Here is a 26,500-nt window from a genome sequence, read left to right as displayed (position 1 = left end):
CATGTAGATTTGCATGGAGGAAAATGTCTTTTATTAGACCAACTATAAAGTTTGGAAAAAAGACCCAAATACACTTTTGGGTAATTCAAAAGAAACAGCTCCCTTGTGTTTCTGGATTGAGCCTCTGGGCACCCAATATTTCTCTCCAGTTCCCTTCGCTGAGCCTTGCCTACAGCACTCTCCCAGCACGAGTTTCAAGGCTTGTCCAAATTTAAGTGGGAGGTTCCTGGGTGACAGCCAAGCAAAGAAAACCTGCCTCAGTTACAGCAGGCACGATTTCCAGGTCCAGTTACTTTGTGAAGCACTTGTTTCTGTGATTGAGCCTAATGTTGATTAGTAAACTGTTCTTACAGCTTGCTAGAAAAAGCATGTGGGTTTTTGGCTGTCGAGCATGAATACCTGGTTTTGCAGTGCACTCTGTTACAGTTTACAAACCATGTCAGATAGAAAGCATCAGACTCCCAAAAGCTTATGTTTTTTTCTTCAAAATTGTATTGATTAGTCTAATAAAAGATATTGGTTTATTTCTCCCTATAAATCTACTACAACATTACTGTCACTTGCCTGAACTCTGCTCATCTGTTTTTCCACAGTCTCAGTCTCAGCTTTTCTGTACACTAGAAGGCTATGAGAAGAACTCTTAAGTATCCTGAAGTCCTGTTTAACAAAGGTTTTGTTTGTGAATATTTTAGTAGCACGTTAGTTATTGGGCTTTTTTGTAAGACATCAAAAAGTAAACATTAAATTCTGAGTAACAAGACATTTCAATAACTTTGAAATTTGAAATAGTGCCCTTATGAAATTTACAACAGGGCATTAGCATACTCAGTTTGTTATATTGCATTTTTTAAGTAGCAGAGTGTAACACAGCCCCCAATAAGATCTCACTGACTCATTTTTTTTGTGTGGAAAGACCACTGATTGTGCAGAACAGGAGTTACAACACAGTCAAATCCCAAATCCATAAGTAGATTACCTGCTATCAACAAGGCTTGTGTTTCTGCTTTTGTAACCCAGAGGCATCCATATCGTCTATGTGCATTTTCAGTGGGATCAAGAGTTACCTTCAATATTCTAGCAAGACATCTAGCAGTTCACTCAAAATAGAAGAATTTTAAAGTATTCTTTTACTTAAAAACAGGGGAAAATAAACCACAATCTGTTTGTTAACAAACATTCAGTTCTTATATAAGATACATATCTCCAGCATTTAATATTTTATGGTCTTACGCAATTACAGACTAATAGTGGAAGAGAGTTCTTCTGAGAGCTCTTCCTCTTTCTGCAAATAATTGATTTTCACTTGCAGAGAATAACCTACATTTGTATCATCTGAGTGCAATGGAACACTTCAACTGTATATCAAAACCTTTACAAACATATTAATATTTTATCTCATTACTCCATCCCAATAGTGAGTTCTCATCTGGTAACAAAGAAGTTTGACATCTATTGCCATCTAAATTAACCTTCAGTCCCACAAAAGATCAAAAAATTACAGTCTTTGAAAATATTTTCCATCTCTTAGATGATGGCGGACAGCCTGATATTTGTGGTCTGAATTTTATAAACACTTAAAATATTTGATTTGCATCTTTCTTCGCCATATATGTTTTTATAAGCTGAAAAGAATCCATACACTCTAATATGGAACTGCTTTGAAAAAAAAGAAAGCACTGTTTGTTCTTAAAAGAGGAAATAATGTGGGAAAAGAAGATTTGTTTCAGAATTCCAAAGGGTTATCATAATAAAATAATCTTTAGCTTAAGAATATGTATTAACTATAGTCATGGTTAAGTTACAAAAGCTAGGAGATCAAGTAACATCAACGTATGCTTTATCTTATTAAATATAGGATACACTTTTGCTACAGAGGATTTTAAATCAAATTGCATAAATTATCTTCACTGCTCTTCCTTTAAACCAAAGGAATCAGAAGTCATTTTAACTGCAATTAAACAAAAAATCCAGATGCAAATGACATACAGATTTTTGTCCTATTGTCTTTTGTTCTACTGAGTCATACGATACAAAAATGTTATGATGAACAACTCACACCGTCACAGTGGCAGGTAAATGGAAAACTACATACAAAAGGGAATTAACAGAAAAAAAAATATATTGCTAGTGAGTCATTGCTATGACTAAGAGAAGTAAATACCTATTGATAGCAAAGTAATCTCAATTTCTCTACTACCATGGCAATGACTCACTAATGAGACTAATGCCATAGGTACAGTTAAGAGCCCAAGACTCAATACTCTTCTTAGCTCTACAGTTACATGCAAGTACGTGCTAGATCCTGGCGCTTAATACTATATTTCAAACACCATGATAACAAGATGCAAAACTGATACAAAGATGAAAGCTTAAATTTTGTAAGCAAGAATTTCAGTTTGGTACAAGTCACCCCAGACTGACTGTTGTCTCTGCATTGCATTGCAACTAGACTGCTGTTAACTCACGCTCAGGTTTTCACCAGCCCCTTACTGCTCCTTTTCATTCTCTGTTCTCCAAAGTCACTGGTTCCATTTTCCTCAACTTTTCTTCTTTCTCTTGAAAGCAACATATCTTCTCTTTGGACACGTGTTGCTTTCCGCATTGCCTGCTGCCAAGCTACTGCCTCCAGCTGTCTCACACCCTGCAGCCATACTTGTCCCTGCGGGATGACAGCAAGGCATGACCATCACCCAGGGACAGACCAGGCGTGAACCACAAACCCTCCACTGAAGTAACTCCTTTTCAGGGCAGCCTGCAGACAAATTTTAACACTGCACTCGAAGCGTGGGTCTGTGTGCTCAAGGCACTAACACCTGCCCTGGGCCAGCTCCCTCCATCCCCCCCACAGAGACCCCTGTCCCCCAGGAAAGCTGCTGAGATCTCCAGCTCTCACGGGGAGAGGCTGTGAGAAGGGAAAGATGTAAGAAATGTTTTTCTTAATTTCTGTGACTAATATAACAGTTTACAAGCAATTTCTTTTGGAAATCTCTCTGGCTTGACAAGCAAACCTGCATAGTAAGAAGAGCAACTGCGGTGGAGGTGGAAAGTCACACTCATTTTGTGCATATGCATTTGAATGAAGTGGTAAACACTTGTCTGAATCACCACCACTCAGATGTCATCTTTCTCTCCCTATTTTCAGCCTGAGGGGGAAGAGAGCTGCCAGAACAGAAATCCGGAGGTGCTGAGCTCCAGTCAACTGCTGTCACGCTGTTCCCAGCTTAATTCACCACCAGTGATCCCACGGTTAACAGAGTCATTGTGGATATTTCTGCTAACAGTTCAACCCATTGCAATATTACAGAAGTAAGATCTTTCTGGGAATGATGTAGTTGTGCTTTTCTTCTTCAAATACCTTGAGGTTATCATTCTCCATATATGTATGAAGTAGTATGTGCTACATGCTCTTTGCCAATGCCTAAAACATCGCTGAGACCAGAGGAAGTGACTGTTCTGACTGTGTGTGTGATTGAGCAGCACTCATGCACTCCCATCTTTACTCCTCTCTCATTTTCACACAAGATGCTCCTTTACGTAATGTTTCTCCTTTATTCCATTAGGAAAATGGGAATAGTACGTAACTGCTGTTTTAAGTTGGTTTTAGTTACTTCTGAGGTTTTTTTAGTGTTCAATTACTTTTGAGTACACAGATTTTCAATGTGTTGTCCTCAGTCTGCTGATTGGCTTCCAATGAACTTGAAAGTGTTGCCACTGGGCATTAATTACCGATAAGGTCAAAACTAGACGTAATAGCACACCACCCAAGAGGTGTCCACACATCTTCAGGTCTGGCTGGCATAGAAAGTAATCCCACAAGAAAGTACTCCTAAAACCCAGGATGTCTGACAAGGATGTAGGGCTTTGTGCATGCTGTAAAAGGATACCTATTAGTGAGAAGACTGTACCAAACAAAGGGAAATGCAACTGTCAGCCTGTAGTACATAGCTACCCTTTGTAAATGTTATTTATAAAAAAATGCAACTTTAGATAATTCCTAAAGCAGCAAAATAATTCTAAAGTTACATGCAGCATAAGAGGTCTTCAGCAATTCTTTATTAGTAAGCACTGAGGTTTCCTCTTTTGCTCTTGCAGAGACAGCCATTTTAGGCCCTAGCATTGGTTTTGCTTTCCACCAGTAATCCTTGTCAGAGTAGATTTTAGTTATGCTATTGGCAGAAGAACCTCTGAGCAAGGCCTCTTGCATATGGGTGCCTTGTCTCCCCTCTCATCTACACATACGTAGCAGGAGAGATGATTGTTCTGATTTTCAAAGCAGTTTGAAATGGAATCAAATAGCATTTTGTTCCAGCCAGAAATAACCATCGCTAATACACAGCTTTTTAATCAGGACATTTCAAAATGCCTCTTTTTGTCTCAGAGCAAAGAGGAATTGGGTTTGATCTCTCTGGGAACGGATTATCACAGCCCTTGGAACAAGCGTCCTGTTGAAGTACTGATATGGAGCAGGCAAATTGAACACGAAAGGATATTTTTGATAGAGAAAGGAGCTGAGTGAGTCCTAATCAGTTAGTTTATAATGTAATACTGTTATACAGCTGTGTTTTCCCATCCATACTAAAAACCAAAAGAGGATATTTGAGAAGAGGGAGCCCAACAGCTCTCTAAGGTAAGACCTCTCTAAGGTCACTTCTCTCGATTCCTACTAGCCACCCTCCTCCACATGGCACTTAGAAAACCTGAGGCTACAGATGGACTCAGACCCAGCAGCAGCCAGGTAGCGCCCTGTTCAATTTAGTCTTCACAAAGATCCACTAGTACCAAGCTAATAACTGGACATAAGGCTATAAACTCCTGAATAAATTGAGTGTGTTGTCAGTTCCCTATGCATCTCCTTTCTCCTAGCTTTGAGATACATGAAGGCTTTAAAAACAAGTTTAGATTATTTGGCATTATTTCTATATTACTCTGAAAATATTTCTACCAAAAGTGGCTACTTGTATGCATAGGCAGGTTAAAATGGAATCTTCCCACAAGCTCCTGAGACTCATTTCCATCCTTGGGCCAATTTTTCAAGTACAATTTTAGTGTCAAAAAAACCCCACACATGCAACACTGTATGCTCCAGATCAGTAGCATACTGCTAACGTTATTTGAACGTTATTTGAAATAGCAGCTTGAGATCCACTGAAAATTTTAGTCTAATGAGCATCATCTAATTAGGTAGTGTGGATAGGCAAAGTTCCAGTGATACCTGACTTACCATAATCCATATATTATCCATACTCAGTTTATTAAAAGGAAGCTGACAACAAAGGAAAGATGAACCACAGGGACAAAAACGCACCTTTGTAATGATTGCAGAGCTGAGGCATTACCAGATACAGAAAATGGGTAGGCAGGCCCAGGAAGAAGAGACTCAGGAGGAGCCACGACAAAGCCACTGAAAAATAGACATGCAAAAGTTCCAAGGCAACACATCTTGAGTATTTACATCACTAGTAGGATATCTCCTGCTTCTTCAAAGCACATAACAGAAATGTTATAATCTATCAGGAACTGAAATCACTTGGTTATATATTCTGCATTATATCAAGGTGGTCTTCTATTTTGGGTATTTAAACACTGCAATCTGCAGAACGAAACTGACGTCTTTTTAGCAGTATGTTTTCCAAGCAAATTTCTCCATGTCCTCAGTTCACTTTTGACTTAACTGATGTGGCCTTGCTTAGTTTATATTTTACCTTTTTTTCTAACAAGTTGAGCAGGAAAAGGAGAAGAGACTAAAAGATTTGCAATTTCATTAGGTATTGTTAATTATGCACTAGGAGATGCTGGTTTGTTATGATAGCAGTAAAAAAAGGTGCTCAGATTCTGTGAAGTGTTGCTTAAAATGCCATTTGCTAGAGCTAGCACTATAAAGAAAGAGGACAGTAGAGAGCACCTTACATCCCTTCAGATCCCGGAGCTAGGCAGCACTGAACGGGCCTCAGATCCACACGCAGATCCTGCCTGTGGAAGGGTCACCCCATTTCAGTCATTTGAGCTATTATGGGATTTTCTTACAAGAAAACAACTCCGTTCATCATTTCTACTGTCAAGCAGAAACGATGCTCACATGAGAAGGTCTTGCGGAACTTTTAGATAAAGGCAAGGACATGCAGGTGGCCTAACCGCCGGCACCAAGTGGGAGCTGCCTGCAGGCTCCTGTTATGGTTACCCAGTCATGTTTACCCTGCAGCCAGAGGATAAGCACAGCACAACCCAGGAACAGCGCAGCACAGGCCTGGGCATATTCAAGTTACTTGTTAACTGTTACATGAATCACTAACTGCTTGATGTGTAACTGTCTGGTCTGGATGATTACGGGTAACTATTAGAAACACTATGCAGATTAGAAGTTTTACATGAACCACAACGTTTGCAAGTTTTATTGCAGTCCCTTATAAGCATTATTCAGAAATGTCTTACATACAGTCAGGTCACTGCTCATTTCTTAAGTTTGTAATTACTTTCCAGAGTTATTCCACAATTTGTAATCCTCACTATACATTTTTCTTTTATTTCCTCTCCTTATCCAAGCTTAACTCACACCATTTGCCAGAGGGGAGGAGGGCAGCAAGATTCCGGTATTGGTTATCTGTGATTTACACATCAGAGGAGGCCTAGATAATTAAAAGTTTGCTGTCAAATGAATTTGATGATCATCAAATATTATGCTTAAACTTATACCTGAGTGACAGCAGCCATGCTACACAGGCAGATCCAGTTAGGTTTACTTAACCCCCCAGCCTTGATGCACATGCTGACAAAGTGAGGTTGACAGGAAGCTCTGGAGGACACATAGTCCATCCCCCCCAAATCTAACCAGCATGACTGTCACCACCACATTCTGAAGTACAGCGTTGGCCAAAATATTATTTTAATGTTTGATGGCAAATTTGAACCGTCAGGTTCAACAGTAAGCTGCAGCTGTTTTTATCCCCCAAATGTAATAGTATCACCACGCAAGTACTTTCCACTTAAAAGGGATACCTACAGAAATGGATATAAAGTGGTCAGAAGCCTATTACCACCAACTTCTCTCAAGGGATTACTCCAAGAGCAGACTGATCAAGGCATCCCAGCTAGGAAGATTCACCTTCATGCTCAGCTTTAAGTGTATGATGGGGCTCAGCAACTGCAGCAAGTCGGTACAGTGGGGCACCTGTGATCTGTCTTCACACAAACTAGAAAGCTCTGTATTTTAGGTCAACCTTAACGCATGTTTTCCGTATAAAGAAAAAAACTCCAGAAGTAATTTTAATATAAAATGTTTTTATTGTTTTTGAAAACATTTAAAAAACAATTTTGAGCACTTTCAATAAAAAAAATAACTGAAATGCTACTGCAATAGTCAACTACTGTAGTTTCAGCAGTACAACAGACAACAAAACACTGGGGAAGAGGGGAGAAACTGGATTTCCTGCACTAAATGAAAACGTGGAACGGGGATTTTTCTTTCCTTATGGTGCAGTAAATAAAGCACAGTATAGTACAAGGCTATTACATGAACCTCAGATGCACTGCACAAGAAACGCTTTCCTTCTTTTCAGTTCAGAAGTCAGTGCTTTATTGCAATTATTTGCAAATTATTTACTTCATGAATTCTTATCATAAAATGATGCAAAAATGTTTTTCAACATCAGAACAATAAAAAATAATCCAAGAGAAGAACATATTCAACAATAACTAAGCTGAATTAGTTAACATAAAAAAGTAAATAATTTGTGAATAACTATGCTCACCTGGTTAACAATGAACCAGTTTCAATACAGCAAAAGAATAAAAAAAATAAAAGTGGTTACAGGAATATATCTAGTACTGTACAAGATTAAGTCATTAACACTCATGCACGTTTTGTGATCATGTATTAACATGGTGAAGCAAACTAAACTTAATTTTTCCTGCTGTAATATTCTCATGTAAGAGAATAAGAAATAGAAATATCTCATTGAGATCAATGCACATTGCTACATAAGACAATTTCACCTGTCACTTTTAATGACATTTTGCCTTTTAATAATGAAACACATTAAAAAGGTTTTTTTTGTTTTGCCTTTTTTTTTTTTTTAATCTGTGGGCCGTATTTGTTGCATTTATCCTAAGGAATGTGCCTGCCACAGGTTCAACAGAATTTTAGTGCAATATATGAAACCCAGAAAGTTTGCTGGACTAACCAACCAACCAAATTTAAAGTGTTTGCTGCAATACTATACACAGGGTACAAACACACTAGTTTGTATACTTTAGCAAAAACTGGTATCAAAATAATTTATTTCTCATGTTAGTAGGAAGCCAATAATGTAAACAAGGGGTCAGAACTGTCTCAAATTCTTCATTTTGGAGTATCTGACACAGACAGGCTTCCAATTGTTAAGAATCACAGAATTTTCCTTTGGGTATTGCATACTTTGGTGTGCAGTAGTGCTGTCTCAATGTATAGAGAACTAACTAGCACTAAGTACAGGGACCTAACATTATTAATTATAACACCAACACACAAACACCTCTAAAATGGTACATACCAATGTACAAAGCTGTGCCTGTGCCTTGGATTTCACTTGAAATGTATTTAAATCCACTGATTATAGAATATTTCTGCTAATTAAGTCACATTAGGCCCAATGTAATGCTTGTATTTAAAAATAATTTTAAACACACTTTTAAAAACCTTTGGTGACGGCTGCATAATTTAGAATGCATCAGCTTTAAATCTATTCTTGCTTTTCCAAGAAATGTTCTCAAAAAACTAGTAGAATTAGGCAAAAACTTATTTCCCCAAGCCCACGTCGGTCTTGGTGTTAGCGACCTGGAGGTCAGGCCAGCACGTCATGCAAATACATGGGCTGCTGCAGCATGTGTGCAGCTTGTACCCACAGCGCTGGCGCTCGCGTCCTCCCCCATCACTCTCCATCGGAAGGTAGGTCTCACCTATTCACAGTAGTGCTGGCACTTCGCACAGGGTCGGGTGCAAAAAGAAAAAAAGAGGTGCCGAGTGTCTTCTCTCAAGGCCCAGTGAAGTCAACAAGGTAAGAGGATGTTCAGCACATCTCTGGTGAAAGGCCGTGGGCAAGTACACAACTCAAGCCCTGCCTTCGGCAACTTTAGTCTACAAGAAAAATGGGTCAAGCCTTACTGACAGACACCTGGCAAGATAACAAGCAGAAGCATACCATGCAGTTTTCAGTCTCCTCTCTGTTTCCTTAGCGAAACTTAAAAGGGTCACTTGGTCTTAAGCAAAGCAAACCACACCATCGCACAATCCATGTGCTTCAAGGAGGGATGTGAACTCTCCAAGTCTGTTCCTAACAAAGCGGCAAAACTTCTGATGCGAGCACAGTGAAATCAGGCCCCCATAAGGTGCTACAGCTTGGCACAACTGTTTGTCCCTGCAGAAGAGGCCACAGACTGGTGATGAACTGAGGCAAGAACAAGAGCAGCTGTGGTACACCAGCACCTCAAGTGCCAATGCAGCAGCACAAGTTGAATCAGCACCGCCAAAAAAAATTGACCAGTACTGGGATCTCAAGTCATTAGCAAAAGCTGAAGAAACAGAAGACCATCAAGACACTTAAACAAAAGAACACTGATCACCTGAAAAATCTGAGCATCTTCTCCTTAAGTAAATCTAGGGGGCTTACTGTGCCTCCCCTTCATAAATTCATGACTGCTCATTCAGAGAAGTAATGCAAGAGAGGGAAATGTTTTCTGCTCTGTTTTCTCTGTTTTGTAAGTGTTAGTTCACAGGAGAAATAATCAATCCCATACTAAGCGTAAGGGATGGTATTGTAGCATCCTCAGTGCCCCACTTCTTTTGTAAAAGCTTGCCTCTGCAAGACCTCTTTCTAGCATCAGGGCCATGGCCAGTTAAGTACCTCTCTCTTTTGACCATTAGAGAGATCCACACCATGCTGATAAAACAAAAGGTCTTTTTTGGTTCAAGTGAACTAGCGAGGCACTTGTCTAAATCTCATTTTCCAGAGGGGCAGCTAAGGACTTCTAAAAAAATCAGATTCACCAGTCCTGTTAAATCACTTATGAAAGTGGAATTCAGGCTTCTGAAACTTAAAAGAAGTTTTACCAAAAAAAAGATCATGTCTTACTGTGTATCTGTAAAGTGCCTGGCAGTATTATGGCTCTATATGAAATATTTTTAGATCAACCACATTTTCTAATATTTTAACCATCTTTTGTTTGAAAAAAAGAGAGCAAGTAAGAAAGGCTCAACCTACTGAAACACAGAGAAAAGGACATCTTCCTACAACCTCCACTATGTTAGGAAAGAGCAAACTTAAAAAATGACTCTTTAAAAATAGTATTTTAATGAGCTCCAGCAGCTCTTTTATTTAAAAAAGAGAGGGAAAATATCACGTTCCTTCTCTAGCACTGACAAATAATTAAACAGTACCTATCACTTTAAAACAGGGTGTTATGCCTAGATTAAATCTCAAGTGCTCAAAATCTTTTTACACGAATTTTACCTAATATAAAACATTAAAGTGAGAACTAAAATATCAAGTATGTCATGAATATTAATGGCTAAAATAACTACATAGATTTATTTCTCTTAAATAAAAATGTTAGTGCATCTTTCTTTTTCCTTGATCATTCCTGTTAGTTCTTCCTATCTCTGCGTTTTACTAGAGATATCAATGGCACCAGTGCTACAGAGATTTCCCACAGTTCACCACTGAGCAGTGCTCGAGACAGCTACACAACGATCAGGCACCTGTGTGTCACCTGGTCCACCGTACCCATTCCCCACCACCTGCCTATCTGCAGGAACCCTGCGTTTCAGACCTGAACAACAAAGGTCAGTAAGGATCATCCAGTAAGAAGTAACAAGCAATACCAAGTATGGAAAGCCTACTAACGAGCTTGACTTAAAACCCTCCCAAAGCCTCAACTGGAGCTGTCACTGCTGGCTGGCTATTAACCACTTCTTTATTTGCTACAATAAGAAAAGTTGAATGGGAAACACTATAAAATTCAAATTTTAATACTGGCTCTTTGATAGCCCATCACCTTCAGAGATCGGTTTAAAATCGGTAAGACTGCCTTTTCCCTGCTGAAAAATGAGCAAAGGGTACAGCAAACTTTTTAAAAAATGCCACAATACATAGCAAGTGTTTCTGCTGCAGGAGGCACTTCCATTAAGACAAATACAATACGTCTGTCTTTTAGATACAGTGTGCTACATACATACTATAAAACAAGATTAACCCAACATTTCAACAGCAGGATGATCCTTACTCTCCATCCACTCAAAACTCGATGCGGTCATTGAGTTAATGGATTCATTGCAGATTTGTTGAAATAAGGGGTCATTTTTTAATTCCTCCAGTGTAGCATCATCGTCTTGTCCCTGCTGACGACCTGGATCAAACAGTAGATTTGTGTCTAAAGTGTTCAGATCGTTAATGCTGCCTGAGAGCTCGGAAGACAACCTGATATCGCTGGAAAAGACAGATGCAACGTTACTGAGATCTGATGCCACCTGATTCACCAGCTGCTGGTTTGTTGGCAGACTGTCCTCCTCTAAAAGGTCTTTTACAGTGCTGCTAAAATCTAATTGCTGCTCTCCGATGTCTGATTGTGCTTGGTTATCTCCAGAAGAAAAACTGATCTGATCGGTGCTGCTGTTTTTTGTGAGGTAATTTGGTGTCTGGAATTCATAAACTGAAGTGCTGGAATTGATCATATTTTGTGGGTTGGCACTAGGAAAAGCGGCGGATGTCTCTAAAATCTGAGTGAGATTCATCCTGGCTGTGTAATTTGAGGGCATGTTGTTCATTCCCAAACCTCTCACTGCATCATCACTATCAGAATCAAGTTTGTTTAATAACACGTTGGTTATTGTTTTAGTGTTTGTTTGTTTTTGAAGAGACGGGAAGGCCGTCTGCATCATCACAGTCAACGGGACTGACTGGCTTCTTTGCGCTATGTTATTGGCACTGGTGTCTGCAGGGATATTAGCAAATACATTGTGAACTTCAGGAGTCACTGGACTTCCAAAAGGTGTCAGGTTAGAGCGTGGTATATTTGAGACAGGGTAAACAGTGCTTCCACTGAGATTACGCTGGCGATGGACAGCAGGGCTCACGCTCCGGCATCTCAGACTGTTGTTGAGAGAGGAACCGGTTCCTTTGTTGTCCAAAGGAGCAGGAACAGCAAAGCCCTCTTGCTTGGTGGTGCTACTGACAGGGGCTGCCTGGTGCTGCACAGGTGAAACAGGAGTGACGCGACCAAAGTGAGTATCATGGTGACGTGGCTGAGACTGGTATGACTGGCCAGGAACGGCAAAAGCATGAGGTTTCCTGAAGCGGTCTTCCACCAGCTCCTGATAGCTTGTAAGGATGCCGTGGTTTGCAACCGATGAATTGCTAACACCACTGTAGCCGTTATTCATCCACTCAAGCTTGGTTTTGTCAGGATGGGTAGCCATAGGCCGCTGCATTGGTTTCACAGGGCTACTTGATATAATGCTGGCATCATGGTAAGCCATACTGGAGCTGATGGGAGTAAACGCAAAAGGGTTTCGGCATTCCACAGGACTTGGAGGGACACTGCTGCTGCAGTTCGAATGCGGTGTGCCGACGGGCGTATGCCGGCTGCTTCCTAGAGCGCTGTCAACGGGAGTTGTCTGAGCCAGCCTCGAACAAGGGCTCTCTCGGGACATGTTCTGAGATCCTGTGATCATTTCAGAGGTGGGTGTTGGAGTTGGGGTGGGGGTGGGAGTCGGGGTGGGGGTGGGAGTGGGAGTGTGAATTGGAGTGCTGTTGTTATGGATCGAATGGTAGAAGTGTGCGCTGCTTGGATGAGATGACACGGGAGCTCCTTGAGCTGCAGTCTGACTCTGAAGTGCCATTCCTAGACAACCACCATAAGGATGAGAATTATTCATGGACATTTGCTCCTCCATGAGCACCAGCTCCTCCACAATGCTGTCCTGGGTAAGGTCATCATCAAATGAAAAGAAGTTTTCGTTTGACTGAGGGACTGTATGTTCAAACTCTTTCAGCTCAGACTGCAGAGGTAACTGATTCGAAGACTGTGCTTGTATTTGACCCAAGGAGGAGTCCTGGATCTGGCTCTGTAACTGCTGGCTGTATGCATCCTGCTGTATGCCTTCGCAGTGCACTGGCTCCCACGCCGATTCCTGTAAGTCACTAGAGCCAGAGTGCCCTGCAATAGCCATAACACTGATATCTTGCTGCTGTTCACAACTCACAGATGCAAAGTCAGAGGTTTTGGTGATATGGTGCCATGTATTTGGGTTAAAGCTGCCATCAGATTTTGAATTATTTTCTATGATAAACATGTTTCCTTCCAATTTTACTTTTGTATCTGGAGATGATGCTGATACAAGCTGCTGTCCTAAAGTAGAATCACTGGTATTTAAATTGGTGCTCAAAGAAAGGTCTGTTGCTAAGTTTGCTGCAGCTGCAGAAGGTACAGGTAGCTTCACAGGTACCGTGCTGGGAACTTGAACAAGTGTTGCTGTATTGTCACTGTTAGCCAACGATCCAACCTTCGGAGACCTTTTAACACTGTTTGCTTTTTGACCCTCCACAGCACTACCAGCTGGAAGCTGCTCCACCAATGGTTTCTTTACAGGTGGTACTTGGGAATCCTGAAGTGTAGAAGGTTGTCGCTTTCTTGGACTTTTAGTGCATGTTTTGTCTTTAATCATAGACTCACCAGTAGGAGGTGAACCGATGCTGGTGCTGGACAAGTTTTGACTGGCAATTGAGAGCTTTAGAGTGCTTTGATTATTGCCTGCTGAAGAAACTAGTGTGATCTCATTAGACTGTGTTTTATATTTGGTCCCTGCTTCTTCAGCTCCCTGATCACAGCCCTTAACTGGCTTTGCCTCCACAACCTCATCAGCTGAATCCTTCAAGGTTGCAACCTCAAAATTAATTAGTTGAGCAGGAGGTAGGTCAGGGGTTACCTTTATGGATTTAGACATGTCAGAGCTCTCTTGGCCCTGTACTGAGTTCTCATCCAGCAATGCTTCTGGTTCCATTTTGATCTTGACTGCAGGTGCAGCTACAACACTGCTAGGCTTGGATCCTGGAGACTGAAGTGAAACAACAGATCCATTCTTGATCTGTGGACCAGTCCTCCCTTCTTCTGCTGCTCCTGCACTACTGCCAATGGAAGGCGCCTGTTTGACGGGCACACTACTGCTGCTTGGGGCAAGAGATATTGCTGTCATTTTTACCACGTTTAAGGAATTCACATGTGGAGCTGGCACAACAGTCTTGATTGGGCTACTGGTAAAGAGCACCGTCGTGGGAGAGCGGATGGTGAGAGCACTGGTATTTGCTGGCTTCGGTAAGATCTGCGGGTAGCGATGCCGGGCAGAGCGGTCACCAACTGGGCTGGCGGGAACGTTCTGGGGAGTCTTTGGTGACTGCTTGACTGATTGCATGTGCTGAGTGACCACCTGAACATTGAGTGGCAGGACCTTGCTATCAGACGATCCCATAGGACTTGGAGACGTCACCAACTGCCTGGTTCTTGGCACCTGGAGAGAAAAAGAAAAGGTGTGGTGACGAAAAGCAAGGAAGTTCTCAAAGCCCACAGATCACCTCATCCCCAAGCCCTTAAAAGGTGAAGGACAACACAGCTCAATACACCAAAGCTACTGAAGGTCAGTTTGGAGCAAAACAGCGGCAGTGGCAACAGCGACAGGTGAGTCCAGGGCGAGGGTGAGATCAGGCTGTACCGGGGGGGTTCCGTACTCAGGGCCACCCGAGCAGCAGCCCCGAGTCCCGTCTGGACCCAGAAGTTCCCGGCAACGAATCAGGCGAGGAGGGGGCGCAGTCGGAAGCACCGCAGGAGATTTGAAGGGCCCAGAGTGCGCAAACAGGGGCGGGGCAGTTCACGCAGGCAGGGCGAGCAGGGTAGGCGGGCAGGAAGGTGCAGTCTCCCTCCCATCGGGGCAAGAGGAGAGTCCAGGAATGGTCTCCAACCAACTAGGAGGGTTGCAACCAGCTCCGAAAAGGAGAAAAGAAAAGTAATTGTTGTAGGTGACTCCCTGCTAAGGGGAACGGAGGGCCCCATATGCAGGCCAGACCCAACTCACAGGGAAGTCTGCTGCCTCCCTGGGGCTCGGGTAAGGGATGTAGCCAGGAGGCTTCCTGAACTGGTGAGGCCCTCTGACTACTACCCACTATTAGTATTCCAGGTGGGTAGGGATGAGATTGAAGGGAGAAGTCCCAGGGCAATCAAAAGGGACTTCAGGGCCCTGGAGCATTTGGTGAAGGGGGTAGGCGCACAGGTTGTATTCTCAGTTCCTTCGGTGTTAGGAGAAAATAGGGAAAAGACAACGAAAACACAACAGATGATTAATACGTGGCTAAGAGACTGGTGCCGTAAGTGGGATTTCGGGTTCTTTGACCATGGGGCAGCTTTCATGGCACCGGGCCTGCTTATGCCAGATGGGGAACACCTGAGTCGAAGGGGAAAAGGGTTATGGCCCAGAAGCTGGCAGGGCTGATCAAGAGGTCTTTAAACTAGGTTCGATGTAGGAGGGGGATAAGATCAGGGCAACTAGAAATGAACCTAGGGGTGACAGGCCTGCATCAGGGGCAAGACCGTTAGCCCAGCTGAAGTGCATTTACACCAATGCACGCAGTATGGGCAACAAACAGGAAGAGCTAGAAGCCACTGTACAGCAGGAAGGTTATGATGTGGTTGCCATCACAGAAACGTGGTGGGATGACTCTCATGACTGGAGTGCTGCTATGGATGGCTATAAGCTCTTTAAGAGAGACAGGCAAAGCAGGAGAGGCGGTGGGGTAGCGCTGTATGTTAGGGAGTGCTTGGACTGTGTTGAAATTGAGGAAGATGGTGAGGATGACAAGGTTGAATGTCTATGGGTGAAGACCAGGGGGAAGGTCGGCAGGGCGGACATTACGGTGGGAGTTTGTTATAGACCACCCAACCATGATGAGCAGGTGGACAAGGCGTTTTACAAGCGCCTATCAGAAGCCGCCCAGTCGCCGGCCCTTGTACTCATGGGCGACTTCAACTTGCCGGATGTCTGCTGGAAATACAACATGGGAGAGAGGAAGCAATCTAGGAGGTTCCTAGAATGTGTGGAGGACAACTTCCTCATGCAAGTGGTAAATGAACCCCCTAGAGGAGGGGCCCTACTTGACCTGTTGTTCGTGAACAAAGAAGGACTAGTGGGAGATGTGAGGGTCGGTGGCCGTCTTGGGAATAGCAACCATGAAATGTTAGAGTTTTCGACAGTGGGGGAAGTAAGGAGGGGCAAGAGCAGAACTTCCGCCTTAGACTTCCGGCAGGCAGACTTTAGCCTGTTTAGGAGGTTGGTGGACAGAGTCCCTCGGGAGTCGGTCCTGAAGGGCAAAGGAGTCCAGGAAGGCTGGATGTGCTTTAAAAAGGAATTGCTAAATATTCAGGAGCAGGCTGTCCCTCTGTGAAGGAAGACAAGCTGTCGGGGAAAAAGACCGGCCTGGTTAAACAGAGAACTTAGGCTAGAACTTAAGGAAAAAAAAGAGAAACTATTTGCTCTGGAAGAAGGGTTGGGTAACTTGGGAGGTCTATAGGGATGTTGCTACGTCATGTAGGAAGAAGATTAGAAGGGCCAAAGCTCAACTGGAGCTTGATTTGGCTGCTGCAGTCAAAGATAACAAAAAAAGTTTCTACAAATACATTAACAGCAAAAGAAGGATCAAGGAGAGCCTCCACCACCTGCTGAATGAGGAGGGCAGTGTAGCGTCAGGGGATGACGAAAAAGCAGAGGTGCTCAATGCCTTCTTTGCCTCGGTCTTTAGTGTCAGGACCGGTTGTCCTCAGGAGACTCAGCCCCCAGAGCCTGAAGTTAGGGATGGGGGCTGTATGAAGCCCCCATAATCCAGGAGGAGACGGTTAGTGACCTGCTGTGCCAGTTGGACACCCACAAGGCTATGGGCCCGGATGGGATTCACCCCAGAGTAATGAAGGAACTGGCAGATGAACTTGTCAAACCACTCTCAATTATCTACTGGCAGTCCTGGTTAACTGGAGAAGTTCCAGCTGACTGGAAATTAGCAAACGTAACGCCCATCTACAAGAAGGGTCGGAAGGACGATCCAGGGAACTATAGGCCTGTCAGCCTGACCTCGGTGCCAGGCAAGGTGACGGAACAGATCATCCTGAGTGCCATTACACGGCACATGCAGGACAATCAGGGCATCGGGGCCAGCCAACATGGATTCATGAAAGGCAGGTCCTGCTTGACCAACCTGATCTCCTTCTATGACAAAGTGACCTGCTCAGTAGATGAGGGCAGGGCTGTGGATGTAGTCTATCTAGACTTCAGTAAGGCATTCGACACTGTCTCCAACAGCATCCTCCTGGACAAACTGGCTGCCCGGGGCTTAGATGGGTGGACTCTTCGATGGGTTAAAAACTGGCTGGATGGCCGAGCCCAGAGAGTGGTGGTGAATGGGGCAGCTGGTCACTAGCGGTGTTCCCCAGGGCTCAGTTTTGGGGCCGGTGCTGTTCAATATCTTTATAGATGATCTAGACGTAGGGATTGAGTGCACCCTCAGCAAATTTGCAGATGACACCAAGCTGGGTGGGAGTGTCGATCTCCTGGAGGGTAGGAAGGCCCTTCAGAGGGATCTGGACAGGTTAGATAGATGGGCCGAGACCAACGGCATGACGTTCAACAGGAACAAGTGCCGGGTCTTACACTTTGGCCCCAACAATCCCATGCAGCTCTACAGGATGGGGGAAGAGTGGTTAGAAAGCGGCCCGGCGGAAAGAGACCTGGGGATGCTGATCGACAGCCAGCTAAACGTGAGCCAGCAGTGTGCCCAGGTGGCCAAGAAGGCCAATGGCATCCTGGCCTCTATTAGGAACAGTGTAGCCAGCCGGTCTAGGGAAGTGATCGTCCCTTTGTACTCGGCACTGGTGAGGCCGCACCTTGAGTACTGTGCCCAGTTCTGGGCCCCGCACTTCAAGAAAGACGTTGAGGTGTTGGAGCGAGTCCAGAGGAGGGCGACCAAGCTGGTGAAGGCTCTGGAGGGTATGACCTATGAGGAACAGCTGAGGGAGCTGGGGTTGTTTAGCCTGGAGAAGAGGAGGCTCAGAGGTGACCTTATTGCAGTCTGCAACTACCTGAAGGGAGGTTGTAGCGGAGTGGGAGTCAGCCTCTTCTCCCAGGCAACTAGCGATAGGACATGAGGACACAGCCTCAAGCTTCGCCAGGGGAAGTTCAGGTTAGACATTAGGAAGCATTTCTTCTCAGAAAGGGTCATTAGCCTTTGGAATGGGCTGCCCAGGGAGGTGGTGGAGTCACCACCTCTGGATGTGTTTAAAAAAAGACTGGACATGGCACTTAGTGCCATGGTCTAGTTGACACGGTGGTGTCAGGGCAATGGTTGGACTCGATGATCCCAGACGTCTCTTCCAACCTGATTGATTCTGTGATTCTGTGTGATTCTGTGAAAACAGCTATTTAGCTATATACAAGACAATTTCTATTTGTCTTGCCTAAGGATTGGTAGACAGATATATGTGGCCTCAATTTTTAAGGCATGAGGCACTGGTCTACACACTAGTCTGCTTTTCTGCTAATGAAAGGGTCATTCCCATACAACTCTTCACCACATGGAACAAAGACACACAAAGGTTAAAGAGGAGAGGATGTGTTCAAAACACTGCTCATTGTTCAGGTTTCAAAAGCAAGACAAACCCACCATCAGGCAGAAAAACTGGCTTACCTATTGAAATCGACAACTCAGCTAACATCTTAAAAACAAATAACCTTCCCCCCTTGCCCAGTTTTGCATGGCTAAAAGACAAATATGTTCCATGCTACAGACATTCATGCAAAAATAAAATTGCTGCTGTCACTAAATGCGCTGGACCAATGAAACTCAAGTCAGATTCCATATTAGGGACTCAGCGACCCACACAACTGGTGGCAGCTCTGTCATCTGGTTAAACTTCATCTCAAGGGCAATTATTCCCACATATGACCTTAATTATTGCTAGCTGGCATTCCACTGTCAACGACTTCAAAGACTAACTCAGCCTATGCTATGTGATCAGAATTCTGCTGCCTCTGTATCAGTCCCGTAACTCATGGCATAACACAGTCATTGAGACAGAAAAGTGTCATTGGGACAGAAAAGTGTCAAGGGACACAAGCCGTTGAACATGAACTGTTTTTCTGTCCCACTGACACCACTGCTTAGTTACTGGCAATTTACCACCCTTGCAAAAGGTGGTTTCTCTAGAGAATTGCTGGAGAACATTACCGGTATTGGGCTGGGGACAGCTGCCACAACAATGCCAATAGGGGGAGGAGACAGAATTGCAGGACTTCCATTAGATATACTGGTCACACCGTTGGTTGCGGTGCCTTCTGTTTTCTTTGCTGGAGACTCTCCTGGCAAAGGAGACTGCAGTTTCTGTTCTTGCTGCTTCTTCTGGATCTTACGCTGCAGCTGCTGCTTGGCATCAACAGGAGATGGCAGAGTTTTCACTTGCGGTTGAAAGGAATTACTTTCAGCAGTAGGTATAAAAGCTGAGGGCTGGGGGATCCCTTTTATTCCTGAATACAAAAGAAGAAGAATGAATTATAACCATACATAGCCTGTCTGCTGTAGGGCCACTTCTGTATCTAACCACACAGAACATGTGGCAGGCATCTCTGCAACCATTCTGGGAACACCTCCTCCACAAGGTGCTCCCATTCACTTCATGCTCAAATTATTCAGTGTTTCAGTTTATTTCCACGTTTGTGGCAAAACCTCTATCTGTTAGACAAGCTGGGCATTAGCTGCTAAACTGTTACCATGTACTGGTATCTTGTTTCCAGTAATCCCAAATTGCAACTTTTGTGTCAGCAAAATTGGAAAAACAATGCATTTCATTTAACTGACAGTAGAGGGCAGCGGATATGTTTTAGGTGAACCTTTAAACTTCATCATCTACTGTGTTTTTGTTTTGTTACGTACGTCTAAGGCAGCTTTAAAAATGAAAAATCTTTCCAGAAAGCTGTGGGTCTGTGTCACAGAGGAGCAGCTCTGAGAAGATGGTATTATCTAATGGCCAAGGCATTAAACACAATGGATATAATATCATAATGATGAGGGATATGGTGAAAGAAGGGCAAGAAGAGAAGTGTCCAGGGAAAAAAAATTTTAAAAAAAGACAGAAAAGGTGAAAAAAACTATGGAAATTAGAATGAGAGAACATTTTTTCTGGAGACAATGCCTTTGCTGATCGCAAGCAGGCAAGTGGCGCTTCCAGGGAAAACAACAGGGAGTTAGTCTCATCTGTGCAGCTGGTACTGATTTCACTTACAAAATCACATCACATTTATGATCTTCTGTTTATTAACAGTCAAGAGGATTAGTATGCTCTCACAGTGACCAATTAACCCTGTTGAACTGCCCCTCTAAAAATGCTTTAACATCAATTCACATTTTGTAGGTTTCACAGTTTTTAAAATAACTATTATAAATGAATCAACTCCATTCTAGGGCAAGCATTTGGTTTTAGATACCCAGTACATGCTTAGGAACTGTGGTCTGGGAGCCCACCCTCTCAGCAACAGTCTGCATACACCATGAGAGCTTGAACACTGCAATGTGTTTCCACTTTCACAACTCCATCTTCACAGAGCAGTGAAATGCCCAATTATATTGCAATTGCTGGAAAACAAGTCAGCTATGTCGGCTGAATACCGAAGGCAAGTAACATTTATGAGAAAAAAATTCAACAAATTGTTCTTTGAGGGTAGAAGTTTGCTTTTTCCTCAGTTAATGCACAGAGACATGTAGTTCCTTGCGATAAAGTTGAATGCAAATATTTTATTTGCCATTCTACAAAGAACCTCTCCTGGAATGACTATCCAAGCCCCTGAGGCACGCATTGGAAATAACTGCCCTTAATTCCTTAAAGGAAACCATCTTTTCTTGAAGGAATTAAGGGGAGAAGCTACATGAGTTGAAGAGCTGTACATGCACCCAGTACTCCTTCTAGCAGCATGGCAAGTAGAACCAATGAAGCCAAGCAACAACAGGCAAAAAAAAGGAGCATACAGTCAGCGAACCCTGCCACTGCCACCCATCAGTTCCAAGTTGCAATAAAGAAAAGAGAGCTGAGAGCAGAAAGAACATGATCCCGAAGGGGATCATCCCACTTTACAGCCCTGACCACCGGTTTCCATTTGAAATCACCTGTCTTAAGTCAAGTGATTTGCCTTAGTCCAAACAAATTTTGCTTGACAGGCATGGGCAAAACTTCCCAGAGGAAAGTCTAGGGGGCATGTTGTGCACCTGCACTTCCCTCCTCATCCTTCATTTTTGTAATTTACTTCATCCACTGCTACAAAAAAAAACCCACTTTAAATGATTAAGTGACTGATTTTGAGAATGAACAGGGAAACAAAGAACACAAAAGTGTACAAACAATCACATAGCATGTAAGCTTTCCCAGAGACTGAATAGAATTGGAATTCACCTGATGTAGCAAAATACAAAATAATTCTTCTTTTTACCTTGATCCTTAATGAAGATTTGAAATTGAGTGCTGGAATCTCAGTCACACAACTGTCCCTGGAGAAGGGTCTCCTGTCCCTCTCAATGCCCCCCTCAAGCCCTTATTTCTAATGTGATCAATAACAACAGCAGCTGACGTGATTGTACGACCTGACACTGATCAAACATCTCAGGAAAATTTGCATCTGACATATCAGAAATACCTGTAAGAAAATCTGCTCTTGAGAGGAAATTAAGACAGACAATTGTTTCCAAATTAGGACAAGTTATCAGACAGAAACACAGCTACACCAGCAGTCTGTCTACAAACCACCACTGTACTGGCACCAAACTCCTGATCTAGCAAAGTACATAAATTCAGCACAATTACTCACATGCTTAAAGTTAACCATGCCCTGAAGTGCTTTAAAAGACCAGGGTCCTCATCAGAGGAATGGGAGAATCACAAACTAAACCTGAGACCACTGCTTATTTTCAGATCTCTTTAGATGGACTACCTGCAAGAAAAGTAATTTGCAGCAATGTGGACTAAAATCACATAAAGGCATGCTCAACGCTCAGAGTCAGTGTTTAGAGTTTGCCCTGAAGAGAAGTGCTTCCTCAAACCAAGACGTTATTACTCTTTAGAAAAAGATCCCCTATTTCATTGATTCAACATTAAGTTATCTTATTACCTGCTGGTGCCCCTGCCATTACTGTTAAAGCTGCCATTGACTTGGTACCAATATAGTGACTTTTTACAAGGAAACGAGCCAATTCCAAGACTGTATCAAAAGGCTGGCTCAGCACTTTCTGGGCCCATTCACAAACAAGCCGGCAGGCCGCAGAGACAACTTCCTCATCAGCACTTTGCAGCTGCCCAGACGGCTCTGCCCCATCCAGCTAAAACAAACAAACAAACAAGGAAAGGTTACTTTAATTATTAAGGGTCATTAAGGCATGAAAACAAGACTACAGAGCAAATTATGATCAGAAACATACAAAAAGTTGAATAAGTATGTTCACAGCTTTTCATGAAACTATGAGAATGAGATCACAACATCAATATCATTCAAAATGAAATGCCTTAACATTAATCTACTGGTTGTTTCCAAAGGCATCATACGGAGCTGACATTTCTGGAAGAAAATCGCAGAGAGAATCCTAGTATCTGGACCACCAACAATTGACGCTCCCTGCATCCAGAGTCTTGTCAACTCAGCAGCCACTGTTACCCAGGAACTGCTTCTTTCACTGGGGTTCCTCTTCCCTAGCATTGACTTTTTTAAAAAAAAAATATACAGTAAAACCAAAACAGATTCAGAGTTAAAAAGATACAGCTTGTGGGTGGCAACACTGTGAAAGTCTGCTTCACCTCCTAAATTTTTTTTTTTTTTTTTTAAACAGCACTGCAATTCATTCTGAACTTTACAGAAAAACATCAAGCTGACTCAGAATGTAAGTATTGTAAAGAAAAATCTTAAAAACTACACAGCTCTTAAATTTGTTTTGAAAACTTCTGACAGAAAAACAACATAATAAATGTTAATTTGCACAAATACATATAAATAAGCAAGTATTTATCATACCCCATCTCCAGTTTTATGAAAGTCAAGGTTGGGCAGTGTTGGCATATGCACAAAAGCCTTCTTCCTCAGTCCACTGTAGCAATATGTGAACAAGAATTAAGGTCTAAACCATCTCTGCTTGTTAGTTGGGGATAGGAGGGAAGGGCAGCAATTCCTCTGATACCCTCTCATAAGCTCTATAAGCAAACTCAACAACAGATCAAAGAATTACTGTCATTAACATAGTCTCATAGCCAGCCAGAATCAAGAGCCTATAAATGGCTGTGTTCTTGGGCTTATCCATCTATGCAGCAGAGCAAGAGATGCTGGGCATGATGAACTTCATTTCATAGGGTCTTAGAAGGACCACTAAACCATGCCAAGTAGTTTCAATTCACTACTCAATATTTAAATCATCAACATAAATTTGGACTAAACTTCCTTCCTAAACCAGGCCTAAAATGACATGGAGAACGCATTTCCAAAAGTTAATCACAATTAAAAAAATGTGTTCCCAAATTACGTTTTACTTTATTATGAGTTCCCGCCCTGCCCCTTTCTTTTTGCTATATTTCCTGACATTGCCTTCTCCTAAGGGACTTCCACAACCTGAGGAAGTTCCCCATGACAAGATAAAGTGACTGATGAGGACATTTCTTCCTAAGATTCCACACAATTTTTGTGGCCCTCTCCCCACCCATGATAATTCTTCTTCTGTGAAAATATGGACACAAATACCCAGATTTGTTCTTCCATTGATCTCATCAAATCAGTACACAAAACAATACTCCCTCCATTACTCTTACTCACTTGTTTATAGGTATAAAAATCAAATCAGCCTTTTTCCTCTCCACAGCATTACTCTGGGAGTTCACATACAGTGTCTCTTCTCTGTTACACACAAATCCTTTTCAGGATCATTAATTTTTCACATTCTGTAAATATGTCTGTATTTCTCTCTCCTAGACCACAGAATCTGCAGTTGCTTGCACTGGAGCATAATTACAGTAAAATAAATGTAAGGAGGCTAACTATTAAGGTAAGCATGCGATAAGGTCACATTTTAATCATCCTGAATTAGAAACTTAGGAAACAGAACTGAAAGAGATCCCCTGGGTCAAGCTACAATTACGTATGATTTCTTCCTTAAAACTTCTATAGCTTTATCCAAAACATCACTACTAAGTTTTGGACTCCATTGCTAGACAATCCAACATTGTATTTTATGAAACAATTTAACTGAAACATAACTTTTCCATTTACCACTACATTGAAGGTTTTTTTTCCTCTATGGAAGACAAATAATTCTGGGCTGCCTGCTAGCATTTAATTTTCTCTGTAAGTGTACGCTTCAAGTGAGACCTTGGCAAAGGCCAGTATTACAGTGAGTCCAAATCACTACTGATAGTTCTTTTGAGTAGTTTTTAATTAGAGCCTACAAGCACCTTGATGCCTTCTGGCCTTTTAATGCTCTCCCTCCCTCGTTTACTGCAGTGGCTTAGCCTACCCAGCACATCAGAATGGAGCAAGAGTCGACCCTGGTGGATGCAGCAGGCAGCAGGTATTACATTACTTCACGATTGTTTCTAGGGATTCTCAAGGGAAAGTGTAATTCTCAACTTGGAAAAGACAAAATTCTTGCTGATGAAAAAACTACTTTGAAAATCACTAATAGTTTTTGTTTTTTAAATGAACACTTCAGTGTGCTAAAGACTAGACAAACTACAGCTCAGTCTCAGAAAAGCTTGAGAAAAATTCACATCCTTGTAAGCCTTTAGACTTTTTATTGCATTTCTCTCCTAGCAGAGCTTCTTGCCCCTACACTGAAGCAGCAGAACCACCAGTGGTATAAGCAGACTCTTTTGCACAGCATTTGCCCCAAATTCTTCACAGTGGCTGCCTATTAATTGATACCCTAATCTGTCCCAAGACCTAACTGTGTATAGTTCTGCCTATAACAATTATGTCTAATTGCACTATGACAACATCAGTTTTTTAAGTACTTCAAGGTTTGTATTAAGTTACAATTAAATGGGGTCATGTTTTTGCACAACCTCTGGGATGGACTATTTCTCTACACAGGGAAGGAGGGAAGGAAGCAGATTCCAACTTTGGACACAGAGAACAAGACTCTGCAGTCAAGGTAGAGAGACAGTGCTCCCCATCCTAGAAGTTCTTGCTCTGAAATGTCTTTCCTATCTCAGGAGGTTTGCACCATGCTGTGAAGGAAGCCATCTCCCCGCCTACAGCAGGACAAGCCTTGGGTCGTGCCTTCCAAGTCTGAAGTCAGCTTTTGTGACGACTTCCCAGTTCCCTCTTCTCTTTCAAGCATTACTAACAGTCAAGGAGAGGCAGTTTTATGAAATACCTGTAGCACTGCTTAAGAAGGATCTTTGGCTTTACAACTAACTTCTAAATTACTGGTGTGTACAAGTACAATATAAGAGCAAGAAATGTTCTGATAATTCTGAGCTGTACTACCAATAAAATATTAGTTACTGCATATATATAAGTCAAGTTCCTTTATTCCAATATCTACCTTTGCACTAGACTATAAAGCTTCTTTGATTCCTCACTGCTGTGACAACTAAGTGTCAGAACCTAAATTTAAAGTTGTTTCTGAAGTTGTATCTTGCAACCTAACACTACCGCAATTAATAATTTTTAAAGAACGTTGGGAAAGTGCCTGCATTTTTTATTTAACAATACTTCTATACTTAGCTGGTAGTTAAGCCATAACAACAGATGTTCTTTAGGCAAGTGCAGAAGTAGTTACTGAGAAGCATTCTACCAAAGGATATTTTGATTTGCCTCTTGTGCCTAGACGACGGGCCTTCATATTTGGAAAGACATTTTTCATGATCTTTCCAAAGTCAGCAGCACTTAATGGGTGGTAGCCAAGATTGTCACAATAGCTCCTGCAACAAAGAGAAAGAAAGTGTGAGCAGAATCAAAGTTAATACAAGAGGCCAGCCTGCGTGCTAGACTCCATCAAAGGTTTTCAAAAGAAAACACTTTGACCCATCCATATTTAGAATCACATTTAACATTAATGAAGCTATCCACAACGAATTGAATGCATTAAAAATGTATAAACAGAGCTATTAATACCATAGTCTTGTCTTTGAACTCGGTAGAGAACAAGGCAAAGTCATGTGGAGACATAACAAATAGTGGCATTATATAGAGCACAGTTAAGATTTACTCCACAACTTAGTTTAAAGTGTCTGTTTCGATTCACTTATTTTAGGACATAATAAAAGCAGAGACATTGTTCTAGCCAGAAGTATAGCTTGAGTGTGGTAAGGCCTGAAGTCCTGCAGGAATATTTGAAAAGCAGTAGGTAAGAGACCTGTCAGCGTCCAGGGAAAGATTCTGCCTACACAACCTCAATGTAAGAGAGCTTAAGAGGACCGA

General features: G+C 42.4%; 1 protein-coding gene across 1 annotated transcript in view; it reads right to left on the bottom strand.

Moving 5' to 3' along the window:
• Positions 1 to 7,316: 7,316 nt before the first annotated feature.
• RFX7 (regulatory factor X7) overlaps positions 7,317 to 26,500 on the bottom strand; it is a 57,808-nt gene continuing 38,624 nt past the window's right edge. Inside the window, exons 5-9 of the mRNA XM_068410600.1 lie at positions 25,885 to 26,001; positions 23,105 to 23,189; positions 22,211 to 22,418; positions 19,287 to 19,582; positions 7,317 to 14,533 (exon numbers count right to left, since the gene is read on the bottom strand). Coding sequence (XP_068266701.1) covers positions 11,219 to 14,533; positions 19,287 to 19,582; positions 22,211 to 22,418; positions 23,105 to 23,189; positions 25,885 to 26,001 — 4,021 coding nt within the window. The 3' untranslated portion in view covers positions 7,317 to 11,218. The remainder of the gene's footprint in view (positions 14,534 to 19,286; positions 19,583 to 22,210; positions 22,419 to 23,104; positions 23,190 to 25,884; positions 26,002 to 26,500) is intronic.

The sequence above is a fragment of the Nyctibius grandis genome, chromosome 11 (assembly GCF_013368605.1).
Source record: "Nyctibius grandis isolate bNycGra1 chromosome 11, bNycGra1.pri, whole genome shotgun sequence".
In the NCBI taxonomy this organism is placed as follows: Eukaryota; Metazoa; Chordata; class Aves; order Nyctibiiformes; family Nyctibiidae; genus Nyctibius; species Nyctibius grandis.
The sequence above is the reverse complement of the archived record's forward strand: the minus strand, read 5'-3'. Positions and strand labels throughout refer to the sequence as shown.